This window comes from Polistes dominula, unplaced genomic scaffold, assembly GCF_049000335.1.
Source record: "Polistes dominula isolate Pdom_NZ unplaced genomic scaffold, Pdom_raw_medaka contig_28, whole genome shotgun sequence".
NCBI classification, from domain to species: domain Eukaryota; kingdom Metazoa; phylum Arthropoda; class Insecta; order Hymenoptera; family Vespidae; genus Polistes; species Polistes dominula.
Window position 1 is genome coordinate 5,381,898 of NW_028300879.1, and position 22,852 is coordinate 5,404,749.

The 22,852-nt window shown below is 24.2% G+C and overlaps 1 protein-coding gene across 2 annotated transcripts in view; it reads right to left on the reverse strand.

The window, feature by feature from the left end:
* LOC107066945 (ras-related and estrogen-regulated growth inhibitor) overlaps positions 1-22,852 on the reverse strand; it is a 91,372-nt gene that overhangs the window by 49,535 nt on the left and 18,985 nt on the right. For both annotated transcript variants that reach the window (XM_015322018.2, XM_089174335.1), the window contains exon 4: positions 2,787-2,863. In XM_015322018.2, coding sequence (XP_015177504.1) covers positions 2,787-2,863 — 77 coding nt within the window. The remainder of the gene's footprint in view (positions 1-2,786; positions 2,864-22,852) is intronic.

Below are 22,852 nucleotides of genomic sequence, written 5' to 3' on the forward strand. Positions count from 1 at the left end.
TAGATTAAAAAAATAATAAAGAAGAAATAGAAAAAGAAGTATTTCTTTTAAATAAAAAATACTAAATAAATAAAAAAAAAATATCAGACAAGGATGAGAAAGGTGTGTTGTGTCTCCTGCTGGAAAGAGTAGAATTGACTGACCATGAGTGTACTAAGTTAAATATTAAAAATAGATTAAAAAAGTAATAAAGAAGAAGTAGAAAAAGAAGTATTTCTTTTAAATAAAAAATACTAAATAAATAAAAAGAAAATAACAGACAAGGATGAGAAAAGTGTGTTGTGTCTCCTGCTGGAAAGAGTAGAATTGACTGACCATGAGTGTACTAAGTTAAATAATAAAAAATAAATAAAAAATAATGACGAGAAAGAAGAATTTCTTTTAAATAAAAAACTTATAAAAAAAGAAGAAATAAATAATAAAAAAATAAAAAAAAAAACAGACAAGGATAAGAAAAGATTGTATGTGTCCTGTGAGTCTCCTGCTGGAAAGAAAAGAATTGACTGATTGTGAGTGTACTGAATTAAATAATACAAAATAAATAAAAAATAATGATGAGGAAGAAGAATTTCTTTTAAATAAAAAACTAATAAAGAAAAGAAGAATTAAATAATGAAAAATAAAATTAAAAAAAAACAGACAAGGATAAGAAAAGATTGTATGTGTCCTGTGTGTCTCCTGCTGGAAAAAAAAAGGGAATTGACTGAACATGTAAGTGTACTGAATTAAATAAGAAAAAATAAATAAAAAAATAAATAAAAAATAATGATGAGGAAGAAGAATTTCTTTTAAATAAAAAAACTAATAAAGAAAAAAAGAATTAAAAAAATAACAGACAAGGATAAAAAAAAGATTGTGTGTGTGTCCTGCTGGAAAGAGTAGAATTGACTGAGTGTACCAAGTTAAATAATACAAAATAAATTAAAAAAAAAAAAAAGTAATAAATAAAAAATCTCTTTTTCTCTCTCTCTCTCTCTCTCTTTTTCTCTCTCTATCTCTTTCTCATACACATACACACACTGTACTCACATATACACTTATTCATTTTGTTGTATATACTTCGATTCGCGTACATCTTGTGCTCGTTATTTCGCTCCGCACGTTTGGCCCCCATATGACGGACGTTGGACCCTTAAGGGTTCTTTTCGAGTCTTCCCCCTCCCCCTTGCCCTCCCAACCTACCACTACCACTAATACAAGTCTTTCTTTCTTTCTTTCTTACTCATTCTACATCCTTCTTCAAGACCGTTGAAAGAAGATATATTTAGACTGGGAGTCTGTGCAAAAAAAAAAAAAAGAGAAAGAGAGAGAGAAAGATCTTACCACGTCAGGTAGGTACCCAAGATGCGAGTTGAATTCGTCTTGAGAGAAAGAAAAAAAAATAAGAGAGAAAGAAAGAGAGAGAGAGAGTTTACGAGACTCGTAGTACCGGACTTTTTCGAGGTCGGTGCACTTCGAATTCGTGGTGGACATCCACTCCCAAAACTCGTGTTACTTAACTCACTATAATTATTAATTCTTCTTCTTTTTTTTTCTTTTTGGAATATTATATTTATTTATTGCTTTGTTTGTTTGAGTTTATAAATGGGAACATATTCGTTCAATTATATAATCAATGAGATATATATTAATTATTATTTCTCGTGTATTTAAATCAATTAAATTTAGTTTTTATGCACAGATATTTGATTTCAGTCACGTAACTTTATTCTAAATTTCTTCAAAATTATTTGACATATTGGTAAAAAGATAATTCAAAACGTGTGTTAAAAGAAAAATAATAAAAGTCTTCTTTTATTTACCGTCGAAAAAAAAAAAGTGCAATTAATGAAGGAGGGGGATTGAGGAAAAATGAATGAATTCTGTTCTCATTTCTACTTGAATAACACAAATACATAATAATATATTTTATTAAAACGAATAATTGAAAGAAAGGAAAAAAAGAAAAGAAACGTATAATATCTTCGGGTAAAAGTTACGAGAAAACCGTAACGAAATTAATTGACTGAATCAAAGTCATGAATGTAATGGGAAGGGGGGGGGGGAAAGAAAATAAAATAAAAAAGAAAAAGGAAAAGAAAAAGAAAACATACACATTTTCATAAACTTTCTATCTTTGGTAACTTTCTTCAAAGATTCCTACCCACCTACCCCATATTCGCGATTAAATATAGAAATGTATATAAAAAAACAAATAAACAAATTGAATATGATAAAGAATAAAATAGAAATGATTGTATATTGCAAAATTGAGATATATTTAATGAAAAATATAATAATTTACTGCAAAAGGGAAATAAAAAATAACACATTTTCATAAACTTTCTATCTTTGGTAACTTTCTTCAAATATTCCTACTTACCTACCCCATATTCGTGATTAAATATAAAAATATATATATTTTATATATAAAAAACCAACAAACAAATTGAATAAGATAAAGAATAAAATAGAAATGATTGTATATTGCAAAATTGAGATATATTTAATGAAAGATATAATAATTTACTGCAAAAGGGAAAAAACACACACACATATTTTCATAAAACATACATAACAACCACACTTTCTATCTTTGGTAACTTTCTTCGAAGATTCTTACCCCTCACTCACCCACCCAACCACCCACTTACTTCACATTCGTGATTAAAGATAGAAATATATATAAAAATAAAATAAACAAATTGAATAAGATAAAGAATAACATAGAAATGATTGTATATTGTTAAAAGAGTGTAAGATATTTAAGTAAAAATATAAATAACCACTACTAGTTTGAAACTTACCTCGCACCTGGAAGTGTCCAATATCTCAACCTCGGTAGTAACGTTATCGATGGTAACACTGTGCCGGTAAAGGAAATCTGCAACAGAGTAGAACGAGATTATTCTTGACGCCTTGACGAATGATATGGCTGTTCATTCCTGAATCACTATCAATGCATGTACCTTACTTACTACCTAGTATTCTCTTTCTTTCATTCTTTCATTCTTTATATATAAACGCGAAAGGAGGAAGAAGAAGACAGAAGAGGTTCTTGTTGTTGTTGTTGTTGTTCTTACATACACACACACACATATATATATAGTTTCTTTAATGTATGAAGAAAGGAATAGAAAAAGAAAAAGAGAGAAAGAAGATGTACGAGTACGGTCATGAAGGATAATGAAATCGATCCGTCAGTTCACTTTAAGGATCAAGAAAGATCGTACCGAGTTACTCGAACGAATCGAGGGGTGTAGGGGGAAAATCCTAACCACGCGATTCTATTTATAACGAGTATGACATTAAAAAAAAATAACATGTGTGCAGATCACACGTGTTAGAAGTGAAACCTTTAAAAATCTAAGTTTCGAGAGAATGAGACGAATGCACAGTTTCAAGAGTAAGATAATTGTAGGATTTATTTATTATAATATTATTGCCATATATAATAAAGGTCACTGGTATGGTCTCTGGGTGGAATAGCTGATAAAAAGTACACTTTTCCAAATTCAAGCAATAAAAATCGTGGCCCTTGCATAGCGGCCCGTCGCTCCGTTGCCTATCCGTATACAGGCTCCGTTGCTTATCTGTATACAGGCTCCGTTGCCTGAACCACCTATTTCTTTTCAAATCACTCCCTATTCTAAAGAAGTTTTCACTTTAAAAAAAGAAACAATCCTTGAAACATTTTTATTAACCCTTACAATGCTATGGATGCATATATCACGTTCGTCGCCCAGCGCCCGTTTCGGTTGAGTTTCTCGCCAGGCCCAAAATTCGACTGCCAACGCCGCCGTAACGTAAAGAAGCGATCAATAGAAATCTCAACAATGCGACCCGAGTATTATGGTTATATTATATTATTATATTTTATTTACCGAAAATAATAAAATATAAAACTATCGTTTATTTACCAAAAATAATAAAATATAAAAATATCGTTTCTTTACCAAAAATAATAAAATATAAAACTATTGTTTATTTACCAAAAATAATAAAATATAAAACTATCGTTTATTTACCAAAAATAATAAAATATAAAAAGTATAGTATAATGTGTATATTTTTAGTATTTTTATGTTGTACAACCCATATTTAGATCATGTTAGTACTAATTCCATGAAATTCCTTTTCAAAATCCAACTAAAAATCCTATAACTTCGACAAAATGAACATCTCCGTATAGAGAAAACGGGGCCCACGGGGAAGCATGCCCGTCTCTTCTATACGGAGACATGGCGACGAACTTGAAATGCGTTTGGTAAAAATTACCCGTGTGGTCTATCGACGCATATACTACGTGTTTGTTATAATATTAATATAAAATAATGTAATATTTATATTAATTAATGAAATAATATTCACAGAAAACAAAAACTTTAATTATGAATTATAATTTATTAATAGAAATTATTCCATTTCTACAAAACATTTTAGTTAAAAGTATTCAACACTTAAAATGGTTAAATATCTCACCCTATATAAATATGCGTATTATATTTTAAATAAATAGAGAGAAATGTAAAAAAAAGAAAAAGGGAGAAAATTCGTTCTGACGACGAAGGAGATCTACTCGTCCTTGGACGAGAGTGATCTAAGGAAACGATAGCTGAAACTGAATCCTAGGATCGAGATCATGCTAACTCGCATCAGCTAAGATTAATGATCGTTCATACGAGAACTGGCGAACGTAAATCCGCGTCTCTAACTCTAAAGCGAGATCTTTTTTTTAATCTTCTTTTTTCCTTTCGTTTCTTTATAAATCCTTTTTTTCTTTTGTTTTTTTTTTTTTTAACTAATTCCTTTCTCCTCTTTACCACCCTTCACCCCTTTTTACCTGGTTATTTAACTTCCTGTAATTATCTTAATGGTATTTTCCTTTGTTGCTTTTCTTTTCCTTTTTTTTTTTTTAGTTTTTTATATCAACGTATTCATGTTTTGTTTCAATTTTATTCTTTTTTTTTTGTAAAATCATATTGGAAAAATGATTGAAATTGTTTAATTAATGTTAGTATATTCTTTTTTTATTTTTTTATTTGAAAGAAATTTAATTACTTTTGTTAATATTGCATTCTTTATACGTAATGATAATTACTAATGTTAACTAACAATAAATGAAATGGAAAATATGGAAAAATTATTTTTATGTTGTAAAATGAATGAATGTAGAATTGTTTAACTATTGTATTAATATCATAATTATCAACACACTTTTGCAATAAAAATTATTTATAATATATTCTATTAAAATATTCAGATCAATTTCTATTTCTCTCGTTCAATTTTATGTTACTATTTTTTTTAATAATAAAAATACGTAATATATATATACATCTTTATTTACCTTATAAAATTTTACTTAATTTAATCTTAATATATATAAATTACGTGTCACATTGTTTGTCCGCAATGGACTCCTAAACTACTGAACCGATTTTAATAAAATTTTGCACAATGTGTGCAGTTTCATCCAACTTGAAAGATAGGATAGTTTATATCTCAATTCATAATCGCAATATTATTTTATTGCGAATTATTTGTTTATTAACAAAGAGTCATGATTATCTCTGTTAATTCGATAAGATTCTAACAGATGGCGGTATAAGGTAATTTGTTGACTTAAAGACGTAGTTTATTATATATTTTATTTAATTTAAATATATAATTGTTTGACTATTGTATCAATATCATAATTATCAACACACTTTTGCAATAAAAATTATTTATAATATATTATATCAAAATATTCAGATCCATTTCTATTTCTCTCGTTCAATTTTATATTACTTTTGTTTTTTTTTTTTTTAATAATAAAAATACGTATTAAATATATATTTTATATTTTACATTTGCCTTATAAAATTTTACGAGCTCTATAAATTATTATAAAATATGTATATGTATATAGTTTCAAAAATTTTAAATAGAATAATAAATATAAACATACATATAAAGAGATAGAAATATAGTCGCGAAAGTTAAAACATTTGAATATCGTGAAAACTATAAACTTGACTTGATAATAAAACAAAACAAAAACAAAACAAAAAATTAAAAAAAAAATCAATCTTATTTAATCTGCTTTATATATTTTAACATTTGCAACATATGAAAGTTAAAATTTAAATGAATAAAAAAGAAAGTTTAAGAAAGAAATTCATAGTAGTAGTAGTAGTAATAGTAGTAGTAAAAGGAACAATTTGTTAAAGTATAATTTATTGAACAAAATTCAGGATTCTTAACGTTTATACTCGTAAACGTTTTTACAAGGTATCGTGCATAGTGTTGCATAGAAACAAATTTGCAATAACCAACGTTTGGATTATCATTATGTTCGATATAGTATTCAACTATAGTAAACTTGTGTACGTTCACCCTACGAGAAATCCCTTCTCATCCCCTAACTCGAGTTTAAAGTCTACTTTACGATGAAACCTTATGCACCTTCGTGCACTAACACACCATAGAACTGAATTGCGTGCGGCTGGCACATTTGTCGTATTTGTTAAAAAAAGAAAAAAGAAAATAAGTAAAAGAAAAATGTTTTCTAACCTCACGTACCTTCGTACCTTCGTACCTTCGTACCTTCGTACCTTCGTACCTTCGTACCTTCGTACCTTCATCTTACTATTTCTATGTATATATATATATATGTGTGTGTGTGTGTTATGGGGAGCTTTGGATACATGTCACGTGTTTTAACATTCTTTAATATATCGTTGACGGGTGAAAAAAATAAAAACATGATTAATTTCAATGAAAATCATTTAAAAAATAATCTTTCAAACGTAAATTTCTAATGATCCATGATTTAAATTCAACCATATATTTTGCGTGTGTGTGTTTTTTTTAATATTATATATGATTAACCTTTTGAGTGGTGAGTACTTTTAACAAAAATGTTTTGTAGGAACGGAATAATTTATTATTAACCAGATTCTAATAATAAATAATATTTAATAATTAAAGTTTTTCTTTCTGTGAGTATAATTTAATTAATAAATAGTAAATTATATTAAATAATATAAAAATAATATTAAAATTATATAAAAAAAATAATTTATTAAATTTATTAAATTATATTAAATAAAAATAATATAAAAATTAATTATAATAATTATTAAATAATAATAAATATTAAATAAATATTAAAGTATTTTACATTAATATTAACAACCACGTAACATATATGCTTCGAACGATAAGGTTAGTAATTTTTATCAAACGCATATATGCGTCCATGGCACACACACTCTAAGGGTTAAATAAAAATCCGACTTATTAAATGAAAAAAAGTAATAAAAATTGTAGGGTTAGGAGTAGGGATAGGAGCATGGGGAGAAGGTGGTAGGAAGGTAATATTGTTTGGAAAGGTAAAAAATTTCGTGTTGTTCACAATGATGGCGAAAGTCGTGTGTCATTGTCGGAGAATCATAGTAATGACAGAGCGGCATGATGCCAAACACCGGCGCGTCCAATCGGAATCCTCGTATTCTAACTGGTTCGAAACTTTCGCGCATTAACCGCATTTTATAATACTTATTTCTTCTATGAGAACATTTTCTAAGCGTCTATGACTTTTCGGTCAATGTCTTTCTTTCTTTCTTTCTTTCATTCATTCTTTTATTAATAATACATTTTCGTTTCTTTAAAAAAAAAAAAAAAAAAAAAAAAAACAATTAATAAAAAAATAAAAATGATTAACACAAACAATTAAATTAAATTAAAATATCCAAACAAAATTTAGAAAATAATAATGAGACTAATAATTATAAATAATATATTAAATAATACAATAAAAAAATAATAAATGGGTATAATTATTATCAATATATGTGCCCATAATTATGAAAGTGATCTAAGTCATGTATCTCTTGTTTCGAGATATTTAAAGATGTCCATTTGAACATTATATGAATTCTATGTAATATTGAAAAAACAAACATTATTTAACAATTCATTTTTGACAATATCGTGAAAATTACATTGAATTTATTTAATTTAAAATAATATGGTGCGTAATAACTAATAAAATCATTTTTTTTTTTATTTTTAATTTTAACTTAGACCACTTTCATAATTATGGGCACATATTAAAAAGAAATATATTGAAAATGTATAAAAATATATAAAATTAATTTCTAAATAAAAAAAATAAATATTATTAAATATCTTCTATGCAATTGCATTAAAATCACATTAACTTTTCAGTTTCTAATGCAAATTATTAATAACAATTATAAGTACATATAGTAATTGTAATATATTACATAATACAATAAAAAAATAACAATTGCTTATATTTAATACCAATATACCAAAAACAATATATTAAAAATGTATAAAAATATATAAAATAATTTTTCTAATTAAAAAAAGTAATTATAAGTACATACAGTTATTGTAATATATTTAATAATACAATTAAAAAAATAATATCTGGTATAATTAATACCAATATAAAAAAAAAAAATACAATGATATATAAAAATATATATCATTAATTTCTAAATAAAAATCAAAACAATTATTATTAATACTTTCATTCCAATTGCATTAAAATCACATTCTATATTAACACATATATTAATTTTTTTGTAAATTAATTACTTGACCATATTAGGACTAGATAAAACATGAAATATTATTAGGGTTTAACATTAAACACCTAACTGTGCTATATAATATTATATATTTCACGAGACAAATCGTATTTCACATATTAATTATTATTTATCAAATATAAAAAGTTTCCTTAAAAGTGTTTCAAAATGGAAATATAATAAATTACAAAAAGTAATTGTAAAGTACAAAAGTAACAAATACAGTAGTCCTACTAGAATCTGAACGATAAACGAACGATAAATAAACTCATAAACACCTCATGCTAGAGGGGGTTTCTATCTGGCTGCTCGTCAATCCACTTGTTGGTTATATGAGTTGAGTAGTAAGTAAGTAAGTAAGTAAGTAAGTAAGTAAGTAAGTAAGAAAATAAGTATTACATACCTATACATATACATATATTTATCTATGTATAGAATAGAGAATTGAAGAAGAAGAAGAAGAAGAAGAGAAATAGAAAGAGAAATAGAAAGACACAAGCAAATAAGGATGCTCGTTATATTAGCGGTCGTTACGCTCGAGAAAGTTTTATTGCTGGACAATGAGGCAAGTTGAGAAATACCCACGTGTTTTATTAAAAAAAAAAAAAACACAGAAATCGATATGTATATGTGTATATACATGTGTTACATGTAAAGCTTGAAAACAGTTAATGTGAATATTACCTAGGTAATCTGTGAATTCATTGATTTGTTTCGTTAATGTAAGAAATTAAAAGTTTTCAGTATTTTTTTTTTAGGTAATGTACACATTTATGGGTTCTTGTGTATCGTTAAAGTATCGTTAAAGAAGATGTATCTGTTGTAAAAATATATTTACGTTAAATAGTAATAAATAATTTAAAATTTTGTTGATACCTGGATAAAGTATCCTAGAAAACGTGACAACAAATTTTGATGTAAAGGATAAATAGGAATGTTTTTTTGTTGTAATAAATTAATTGCTATATATTATTTATATAATTAATTTATTTATTAATATATAAATTATAATATAATAATTTAATAATTAATTTTTCTTTTATAAAATTATAATATATTATTAAATTTATTTTTTTATTTAATTTATTTATTTAAATTTTATTAATTTAAAGTGTTATATATATATATATATATATATATTATTATTATTATTATTATTATTATTATTATTATTATTATTATTATTATTGTTATTATTATTGTTATTATTATTATTATATATTATAATTTATACCTACAATATATAATATAACTATATAATTAATTATTATATTAATTATAATTAATAGTTAATAATATTAATTTTTAATTATTTTAATAATCAATTGGTATATATTAATTAAAAAATTAATTTATTTATTAATATATAAATTATTATATAATAATTATATATAAATAATTAATTTAATAAATTAATTATATAATAAATAATTTTTTATTCTACACAATAATCTTATAATTAATTTTTCTTTTATATAGCTATAATATGTTAATAATTCAAAGTGTTATAATTATAATATAACTATAAAATTAATTATTATGTTGATTATAATTAATAATTAATAATATTAATTTTTAATTATTCTAATAATTAATTTCTATATATATTATATATAATTAATTTATTTATTAATATATAAATTATAATATATATAAATAATTATAATATACAATTATATATTTTATTAATAATTATAATATAATAAATTATATAAATAATTTTTTATTATATATAATAATCTTATATAATTAATTTATCTTTTATATAATTATAATATATTAATAATTCAAAGTATTACTGATCTTTAAATTGTAATTACGATAAATAAGCATAATTTTATCATACGCTTTTACAATAAATGATAATTTACATTTAAACATCATCTTATTAAAATATATAAACTAACGAGAAACATAAAGATGAAAGAGAAAAAAGAAAATAATAATTTCTCGAAACAAATCAAGCTAATTAGAAGAAGCATCGTTATCGAAAATCATCACGAAAGGGTTTGAAAAATAAAAGAAACAAATATAAAATCAAGATGAAGGAAGATGAAGGGAGGAAAAGGGAACACCTTTGATCAAATTTATTATCTTTCGATTAGGTTGGTGAAGAATCAAAAGGATGAAATAAAAATTTAAAAAATAATGAAAAAAACCAATAAAAAAATACTTTAAAATAAAAATAATAATAATAATAATAATAAAAAAGAAAACGAGAGTTAGAGGCAACACCGTTGGTAGATCGTAAATAAAAATTGTCAAGTTTTACTTTTAAAACGGGAGCTAACACAACACAAACGAAAATCGTTTTAACGAAGGGAATCAACTTGAATTCTTTTGATTTTTATTTTCTTATTTTTATTTTGTTTTTTTTTTCCTTAACGATCCTTTAAAATACGTAGTGTAGGTTCGTTAACGTTCGAATGAGAAACCATCCTTATAACCTTTCCCTTTCTTCGATGTTTAATAAGCCGACATTTTAATGGTGAAAAGACACGCGCGTTTTGTAAGAATCATCCGTACGAGAATATATTTCTTTTATCTTTTTTTTTTTTTTTTTTTTTTGTTATTTATTATTATTGTTATGTCTGAAAATTAATATACTTCAACCAATGAAATAATATTTATCATTTGTTTTTTGTATCGTAATTTTTTTTTAATTCTATTTTCAGGTGAAAACTTTTTGGAATGTGGGTGATTGGAAAAAAGCAAACAAAAATCCATGGTTATTAAAAAAAGAAAGAGAGACAAACGTATATACATCTATAGGATTTAGTCTATGAAAGAATGAGATAGAAGAAGACAGTATGCATTTGTTTCTTATTTCAATTTACGAGTCTACGAAAAATTCAATCAATGCACGAGTGTAATAACAAAAATTTAATCAATGCACACAAGTCTACGAAAAGTTTAATCAATGCACGAATGTACGAAAAAAATTTGTTTAATTTACGAGTCTACAAAAAATTCAGTCAATGCACGAATGTAGGAAAAAAAATTTTATCAATTTACGAGTCTACAATGTAAGACTAAAATTCAGTCAATGCAACGAGTCTACGAAAAGTTCAGTCAATGCTCATTGATCATTGACGAATTTCTTCATAGACTCATTGAAATTTTTTGAAAAATGCACGAGTCCTCGATCATTGATTAATTTCTTCGTAGACTCATCGAACTTTTTTGAAAATCAATTATATGATATTTTTTTTATATAGTAAATAAATCCTACAATTATCTTACTCCTGATACTCTGCATTCGATTCATTCACTCGAAGTTTGGTTTTAAGAAGGTTTCACTTCTAACAAATGTGATCTGCACACATGATATTTTTATTCCAATCTTATACGTGAATTAATTAAATTATTAATGATTTATCACAAATATATATTTATTATTATGAACGCGATCATATTTTATATGATATAATTTAATTGTATTTAAATATGATACGATATATATATAAATAAACCCAATAAATGTAAATATATGTATACATACATAAATAGTATAATACATTTGACACATGTTGTTCGTAAAGTAAAGATTAAACTCAAAGAAAATCAATGTTAGAGTCTCAACTTGAAATATTACTAGCTGCTTTCACCGTTTCAGGGCGTTTCTTTGGAAAAGTGATTCTCCTGAGTATTTCAGTATCGAAAGTTTAACACTTAAAGATGTTATATGTATATATTTATCTGTTTATGTACTCATCTACCTAGATACGAATTTAACTACTCAAACGTATGATACTTATTTACATATAACACATACTCATACATACATTTATAGATGTTTAGAAACATATATACATATATACATATATATAGGAATAATACGGAATCATCGATGCATTTTCGATTTGATTCGCGTGAAAGAGTGAAAACAAGTGTTTACGCGATTCCAACTTGTGTGTCCTTCGTTGAAGAATTGACTTTCCTTCGAGATTTGTGCCGTGATTATGAGAAAAATCTTTTATTTTATTTTATTTTCTTTTTTTTTTTATCAAAGTTTCTCTGTGAGATCAATTTTATTCAATTTTTTTATTTCCTTCGATGATTCTTACATATGTATTATTATTATTATTATTATTATTATTATTATTATTATTATTATTATTATTTGAATTTATCTAAAACCATTAAAATAATACGAGAGGTTAATTTATTGGTTATCACATAGAAAGTTATGTTTCTTATCTTTTAACTTATGATTGTAATAATATTAAATTAATTTGTTCAAAATATATAGAATAATATATAGAATTATAGGATTATATATATATATATTAAATAGATAGGACTTATATAAAATATATAAAAATAATTTAATATTATTACAATACATATATATATATAATATTATAAATATAAATATATTAAATTTAATTATGATATATTAAATTATTATAATAATAATATTATTTATTATATAATTAATAAAATAGTTATTATATTAAATTAATATTAATATAAATATAATATAATATAATATATATTAATTAATTAATTTATATATATATATATATATATATATATATATTAATTATATATATTATATATATTATGTATTCTAATATAATAATAATATAATATATATTATATAATAATAATAATAAAATATATAATAATAAATATATATTAATAGTAATATATTAGAAGAAGTAGTTTATTTTCAGGTATACCCCTTTAGGGTGTTTACCCCGAAGGCCCCCCTACATGTTCGTTCCCCTTGACAATATACTTAATTCTAATTATGCCCTAATATAATATTTAATAATAGTAATATATATATAGATAAAAAATAATAAGTATCTATATATAGATTAAAAAATAATGTATTCAACACTTAAACCATCGACATACAATACTCTCTCTCTTTCTCTCTCTACTTAAATATTTATTATAGACTATAATACTGATACCATATAATATGCAATACTACCATGCAATACTATACTAATAAACACTATACACCCGATAAATACAACATACGTATACTAGTATAATGATATGTCATATACGATTAAAAAAAAAAAAAAAATCATCGAAAATTATATTTAAAGACAGGAAAAGGACAAATATTAGAAAGAGATACGTTTTTAACGTTTATCAAAACGTATATATTACAATATACATGTGTGTATGTGTGTGTGTGTGTGTTTTCTAAGAGAGAGAAAAAAAAATAATAAAAAGTGAGAAAAATAAATAAATGAAAAAGAAACGACACACACGCGTCGTTTCGAAGTCTCGTTGGACGTCCGTCTATCTTCTCTCTCTCTCTCTCTCTCTCTCTCTCTCTCTCTCTTTCTTTCTCTCTAATTTTCTCTCTTTCGACGATGGACGTCAATTTGTCGGTACACCAGTGCAAATTATTATCGTTTATACGTCCCCAGGCAAATCGTTCGAAACTGCTATGCGTCAAGATAAAGATAAAGAGAAAGAGAGTGAGATAGAAAGAGAAATAGTTAAAGGAGGAAGGTGGAGGAGGTGAAGGAGGTGGAGAAGGGGAATAGTAAAACCTATGCGTTAAGATAATATTCATTTTTTGGCCGGCGGATACGGAAATGAAGACTGAACGATCCTTTCCTGAACGATGAACGATCATCGTAAGTAACATCCGTACGTATGATGATCGTTTTATCGTATTCGATATATTCGTCGATTTGTTCACTCATATATATATATGCTACGTATATATATGTGTTTTCTTTTTTTTTATCTAATCATTCCAAAGGATATCAACTAAACTATAACATCAAATCTTTTTATTTTTAGTTCAAATGATATTATATATATATATATATATATATATATATATATATATACGTTTTAAATTATCATGTGAATAATCGTAATGATATATAATACATTTTTTTTCTATAAATAATCGTAAACGTGTTAAAATTATTTCAATAATATTTGTTAAATACAAATTAAAAAAAAAAAAAAAAAAAAAATATATATATATATATATATAAATGTGTATAAAAAAATGTAATATATAATATATAATATAGTATATAATGCATAGATATAATTATAATATAATAAAAATATAAAAAATATAATTTATATGTTACTAAATATATATATATATAAAATACTATAACTATAATACTATAAAAATATAACTTATTATTTTAATATTAAATTAATATTAATGTAATATTAATATAATTATTACTAATATATTAATATAATATATTATATTATATTAATATTATAAATATAAATAAATTAAATTTAATTATTATATGAAATTAATATTAATATTAATATTAATATAATATAATATGTATTAATTAAATAATTAATATATTGATATAATATATTATATTAATATTAATTGAATATTAAAATAGTAAATTATATTTTTATAGTATTATATTTATAGTATTTTATATACATATATTTTGTATAGAAAAGATATTAATTTACAAAATGTTGAAATTTAAAAAAAAATATATATATATATAATTGTTTTTATAATATACGATATAATAATACAAAAAAAAAAAATGTGTAGAACTACCCCTAGAAAAATAAGAAAAACAATAATGTTTCATTTCGATAATAGTAATAATTAATGCAAATTTATTTATCTATATATCTATATATCTATCTATCTACCTATCTATCTTTCTATCTATTTTCATGTGTAGACGTGATCTATCGAATGATCACGATTTGCACGATTCTCTCTTTCTTCTCTTTCTCTTTTTCTTTCTCTTTCTCTTTCTCTTTCTCTTTTTCTTTATCTCTCTCTTTCTATTCGTGTAGAAGATTCACATGGACCATACGAGACAAAACGTTTCCCATCCTATCTGTCGAGAAGAGCTTATCGACACAATGTAGAATTGAAGACGTGCCGTAACTAGAGATTCGCTTTCTAAATCATTGCCTAGAATTATTTCCCTACTCAATAAGAAAGACAAGGGGAACCATAGAGGTTGTGGGTGAGATAAGGGGTGGTAGATGTTAAAAAGAAAAAGGGACAAAATGAGAAACAAAAAAAGAGACAGAAACGTCATTGTAAAATGAATTTAAACAAAATCAAATGCAAATAGAAATACAAATAGAAAAACACGAACAAACACACACACACACACACACAAAACACACACAATTCACACATATTATATATACATATATATTTAAATTGTTAATCGAGAGTTGGAATAGTATCTCGGTCATGAAAGATGAAAATATTTGATTAGTGTATACTCGTTGAATTATAAAGAAAAACATGAACCAATATACACACACACATACTATATAAATCGTGTATACACGCATGCTCGCATATGTGTTTTACTTGCTTTCTACGCGTAATGTCGGCCAATTTGATGTCTCTATCGATTGTTTCAACTTAAGATCGTAAGTATTTACTTATTTAAGAGAAGCAAGCAACACTTATCTAAAAGAGATTCACGGATTTACTCATGGATTGGCAATATAACGTACGTCGTCGAATAAATCAAACGGCACCGCCGTAACTTTTCTCGTGTATGCAACACAACACAACCTTCTTCGTTATATTCACGATCAATGAAGAATTTATATAGTCTTTACGAGTAGCACGGGAAAGCTCATGGTTACTATCTTTCTATTTGATCATTTTCACGATTAGTTCATTCCGGAAAAGTATTAAATTAAAATGACCGATGATTTTTTAAACTCTTAAACAAAGAAGTTGAAGAAAAGAAATTAAAAAGAAAATTTAGAATAAGAAAATTCTTATTTCTTTTTTTTTTTTTTTTTTTTTTTTGTAAAAGGTTGACATAATATTTTGTAGCAAAACTAAAGCACGTGGGTGAGATTAAAATTAAAATTATTATTTTCATTTAAATTATTATTATTAAATTATATTAAATATTATTAATATAAAATTAAATTATTAAATTATAATATTAAATATTATTAATATTAAATTAAATTAATAATATTAATATTGACTAAAGAAACAAAAGGATAAATTAATTACACACACACACAAACTTTATATAATAAAAAGAAAATATAATAGAGTAGAATTAAAAAAACAATTTGACATAATATTAATCCGCCTTTTCCTAAAAAAAAAAAAAAAATACAAAATATAATAATAAATCAATATCAATAACTTAGAAATCCCACAACCATCAAACCCCTACAAAAAAAAATTAATCATTAATAAATAATTTCCAAGTATTTCTTTTTTTCTATGAACGTCCTATTAAAGTCTCAATTAAATTCTAAATAAAAATCCCACGTTTCCTTCAATACAAAATTTTTCTTCATCTATCAATAATAAATAATAATAACCAAAAAAAAATAATAATAATAATATAATACGATAAAAAATCATTTAAAAAAATATAAAAGTCATTTTATCAATTATTATCTTCACATATGAAAATATATTTTAAAATACAAATTCATTTCTATTTCTATTGGTGCATTTTACTTTTTTTTACACGTGTATTAAAAATGAATGAAAAAATAAGAAAAAGAAAAAAAATCAGAAAAAAAAAGAAAGAGAAAGAAAGAGTTTGAGGATCGATTAAGCGATTATCCCCATTTTCGATCGGTAAAACGTGCGAGATTATCCGCTTCCTGGTTTACGTCGGAGATCGCGATTATCCGTACTTTTCTCAGGAAATTAATTAATGCCGGCTTGTTAAAGAAGTAACGTCACGATGTACGGTAAGCCAAATACATATATAAATACTACCACATGCATAGATTGCAATGGAAACACTCATACATATACTTATACATATTATACATGCAAAACTTTCGTACGGTAAGCAGGTAGAACGAATGAAAGACCGCCTTAAGGATCGGATCCGATACCCCTGCAGAGCTTTTACGATATAATACCAGAGAAAATGATACCTCATTAAAAAAAAAAAATAAATAAATAAATAAACGTGCGACACAACACACAAATGCACCAATACATCATCAAACATTTTTACAAACGTTAAATATATTTATGTATTTATTGAGAATCGAATTTGAATGAATGATTTCTTATTAAAATTTCATTATAATCAGTTTTTTTTCTTTTCTTTTCTTTTCTTTTCTTTATGCAATATATTATATGAGTTTTATTTTAAATAATTGAAGGAATTAATTATTTTTGATAAATGTATTAATTATTAATGAATTTTTTTATGTTGCTTCAATGTTATATCGTTCAATTAAATTTATATTAAAATGCTAAATGTAAATCAAATATATATATATATAATTTCATATTTACAATTAATTAAAAGTAAAAGAAATAAAAAAAATTGAAATAAAAAGAAAGGTCTATAAAATATTTATTTAATTAAATGTAAAATATAATAAATCTTAAAAATTATGAAATTAAATTAAAACGAAAAGAAATAAAATAATTGAAATACAAAGACCACCTATAAAATAATTATTTAATTAAATCCTAAATGTACCTAATAATAAATTTTAAAATCAAACTTTTTCAAACAAAAGTCTAACGCACAAAAACATTCATACACACACACACACACATGCCTGTAAACACCCTATCTATTTCTGTCTCTTTGTCTAACACTTCGTAATATTAATCATAAACGTAATATACGTTAGGGGGACGTATAAGTCTAATAAAATATATACCAAAGAATATAATTCATAAAGATGACGACGTTCAAATCCTTAAGGGCATATAACATTAATAAGGTTGAAGATCGAAGAACTATCGAAGAATGATTTCACGGTTTATACCACGTACAATATCATGTGTTAGTACTGGATCTATGAACTACTGCTACAACTACTACTACTAGTACTAGTACTAGTACTAGTACTAGTAGAAATAACTAGAATAAAAAGAAGAATAAAAATAATAAGAAGAAATAACAGAAAGAGAGAGAGAGAGAGAGAGAGAGAGAGGAGAGAGAGTATAAAGAAAGAGAGCTTTCGATATCGTGAGTCTCGAGTAAAATATATCTATGTATTTATGCATGTATGGTAAGTACGTTTTAAAGGGTTCTCTTCTTCTAAAAGGGCCTTCGAGCGCTTACAGAAATATCTTGTGAGAAAGACAGAAACGTTGGCGAAACGAGACTTCACGAAGAAAAGGTAGACCCCTTAGATTTAAACGTTCGATATGAAATAGAGGCTTATGGGGAAGATGGGGGATGTATGGGGAAGAAGGAGGTAAAGAGGAGGTGGACTCAGCTTGAGAATGCAGATCTTACTCTTTCTCTTTCTCTTTCTAAATCTCTTTCTCTTTTTCTCATAATTCATATGGAATATACACTCTCGGCATAATAATTGCCATGCATGAGTATGAATGTGTATATGCTGTGTAAGTTACGAACGTAACATCGCTAAGTTGGTACCTATATCCGCTTTGGATGATAAGCTTCGGCGCCAGGTACTATACGTAAAGCAGGTGTGCCATAATCTGTGATGCAGGAGGTATCGTTTGTTTCTATACTTGAAAACGATAACGTCTCTCTAACTATAATTAGAAATATATACATATATATATAGATTATTTATTTATTTTCTTATAGGATTAGTCGTTTCAATCAACGTAATATTATTTTTAATAAATGTTAATTATTAACCCTTTGAGTGCGACATATATATGCGTTTGGTAAAAATTACTAACCTTTTCGTTTGAAGCATAACACGTGTTTGTTAATATTAATGTAAAATAATTTAATATTTATTTAATATTTATTATTTAATATCTATTATATAATTAATTTTTATATTATTTTTATTTAATATATAATTTAATAAATTTAATAAATTATTTTTTATATTATTTTATATAATTTAATATTTATAACTTAATATCTATTATAGAATTAATTTTTATATATTATTTTTATTTAATATAATTTAATAAATTTAATAAATAATTTTTTTATATATAATTTTTATATTATTTTTATATTATTTAATATAATTTAATATTTATTAATAAAATTATACTCGCAGAAACAAAAACTTTAATTATTAAATATAATTTATTATTAGAATCTTTTAGTTAATAATAAATTGTTCTGTTCCTACAAAACATTTTAGTTAAAAGTATTCACCACTCAAAGGGTTAAAAATGATCAAAAATTTATTCAACGTAACATTTTGGATAAAATTATGATACAATACATAATCTAAATAAAATTATATTGTTTTGTAATAATAAAAGAAAAAAAAGATATAGAAGTCAAATTGAAAATAAAGAAATTTTATGAGACTAACGTTGATCCTTCGTCGAACTTGGCGATGTATCCGTTATTCGATCATACCAACTGAGATACAACCAACACATACACACACATACACACACATACACATACACAAAACATATATATAATACATACGATACGATACGATACGATACGAACTCGTAGCAATCGTAAATCGTAATTCGTTGCACGACCGATTTTCCTTCATACGTATGCGCATATGTACTAATAAAAAACACAAACATAAATACACATATGTGTACACACATATATATATATATATATATATATATATATATATGTAAGTACGCATCGGTCATCGTCGATAAAACTCGGTCGTCACGAATTTAACATAAAACGCACGCGAATTCGTGTACCCTACGCATTCTTCCACGATTCTCACGCATCGTAAAAGTAATTTAAATAATAAATAAAAAAAAAAAATTAAAAAAAAGAAATTAAATTACAAAGAAAGAAGAAAAAAACAACAACAAGAACAATTAATATAATAATATTGAGAAGAACAATTAGAAAGGAAGAGAGATCTCGTATAAAATAAAAGGTAAATCTTAAATCTTACCTCTTTTTTACCTTTCTTTTATTCACTGTTTTTTTTTTTTTTCTAAAGTATAATAGAGAGTACGATTAACAAAAGAAATTTTATTAAATAGACCATTGTACCCATAGTAAATAAAGGAACACGTGAAATACCATACGTAGAAGGTATATAAAATAATCAAATTGAAAAAAGAAAAAAGAACAAAAAAAGAGAAGAGAATTTTTTTTTATTTAAAATACCAAAGAAAAATAATCGTTCTTTATTTTTAATTCATTTTATCTCACAAAAGATAATTATCATGTCTTATCTCAAAATGTGATCGTAGAATTAAATGAATAAATATTTATTTAAGGAATATTCTCACATTTCTCACGATCATTCTCTACAAATGTTTTTTATTCTTTTTTTTTGTTTTTTTTTTGTTTTATAACAAAATTCTAATTGCATTTCATCAAATTTTAAACTGTACTGTATTATATTTTTTTAATAATTTTATATCGTAAGACTATAAAAAAAAAACAGGTGTGTGCAGATCACACACACGATAGAAGTGAAACCTTCAAAGAAAGCCAAGCTTCGAGACGTGAATATATTGAAACAATTGAATTGTAATACAGCGCCATCTATTGAATGAACCTTACAGAACCTAGATAACCTTTAAATAAAAATCTTTAAATTAGTAATAAAAAATAATAATAATAAAAAACAAAATCGCGATAAAAATTGTGCTATGTGCTAAGTTAGAAAAAAATCACGTGAAATAAAATAAATTTCATGAAAATAAGTTGAGTAGTTTCGGAATTATTAGTGGACAAACATATTGTTACACTGAATTTTTATATATAGAATTTTATTAATTAATTAATTAATATATAGATAATTATATAAAAATTATATATAAAATCTTAATATATATGAATTACGTGTCACGTTGTTTGTCCGCAATGGACTCCTAAACTACTGAACCGATTTTAATCAAATTTTTCACACTGTGTGCAATTTCATTCAACTTGAAAGATAGGATAGTTAATTTATAATCGCAATATTATTTTATTGCGAATTATTTGTTTATTAACAAAGAGCAATGATTATCTCTTTTAGTTCGATAAGATTCTAACAAATGGCGGTATAACGTAATTCGTTGACTTAAAGACGTGTGTATCGGACTGATTGTGAGCCACAGCAACGCGTGGTGAGGCACCCCTAATTAAATATATAGAATTAAATTATATATTAAATTTTATTAATTAATTAATTAATTTTGTTTCATCGGTTTCACGTTCTTCCGTTTCACGATTTTCAAATCACCCGGATTCTAAAGAAATTTTCACTTCAAAAATTAACAAATGTAATTACATAAATTTTAAGTATAAAAAATAAATCAAATAGAAAGTTTACTTTGTTTTATTTTTTCTTGTTGTATGTAATTCATCTCACATTCGACAATAATCTAACGAAAATAATAATAACGCAAGATATCATCTTAAGTGTTGTTTGCTTTAAGAAAAAGAAAAACAAAAAAACTGGAACTCCTGTGTAGCATAAAGTTGAAAGATAATCCTCTCGTTTATATGGCATCTTGTTAAACATCACGTTCATTTCAAGAAATTCGATATTATGGTAAACAAGATAAAATATTTCATTTTTTTTTTTATTGTATTTCACATCCATCAAGATTCATCAAATCAACTTTCAACTTTTGTAACACCCTCTATAATAATAATAATAATAATAATAATAATAATAATAATAATAATAATAATAATAATAATAATAATAGTATATAATCTCTCACTTTACTTATTTTCTACTTTTATTTTTCTCTTTCATAATGTTTGATAACGCGAAAGTAGAAATTTTAAGTTAAAAACATTTGAAGATTTCTTTTTCTTTTTTTCACATTTTTATTTACGATAGAAAAAAATTAAAAATAAATACAAATAAAATAATTTAGATAAAAATTAATAATCTTTTTTAATAATTAATAATCTTTAAATATCTTTTCTCTGTATCTCTGATGATAAATGAAAATAAAAAACAAAAAATGTTAATAACGAAAGGATGTACCAAGTAACGAAGTAAACGTAGACGAGATATCTCGTTGTAAAAAGAAAAAGAAAAAGAAATTTAAAAAAAAAAAAAATAAGAAAGAAAGAAAGAAATATTTATTAACAGCAATTAAAACGTTTTCCCGTTTACAACCAACGGGGAATACCACCACCATATATGATAATCTATTTGACTTTATCTTATAAATGAAATCATTAAAATGAACGGTAGAATTTAAATGCATTTCATACAAATACACACATATATAAGTGTAATAATATTTTCTATAGGAATGTGCATCTAACGTTGATCTTACATATACATATATCTACATTATTTAAATATTAATATCGAAATTTATTAAAGTCATTTAAGCTAAGCATAGAAAGCTAAGTACCCAGCACAAGAGAAATTAATATTCAAATAGAAAAAAAAAAAAA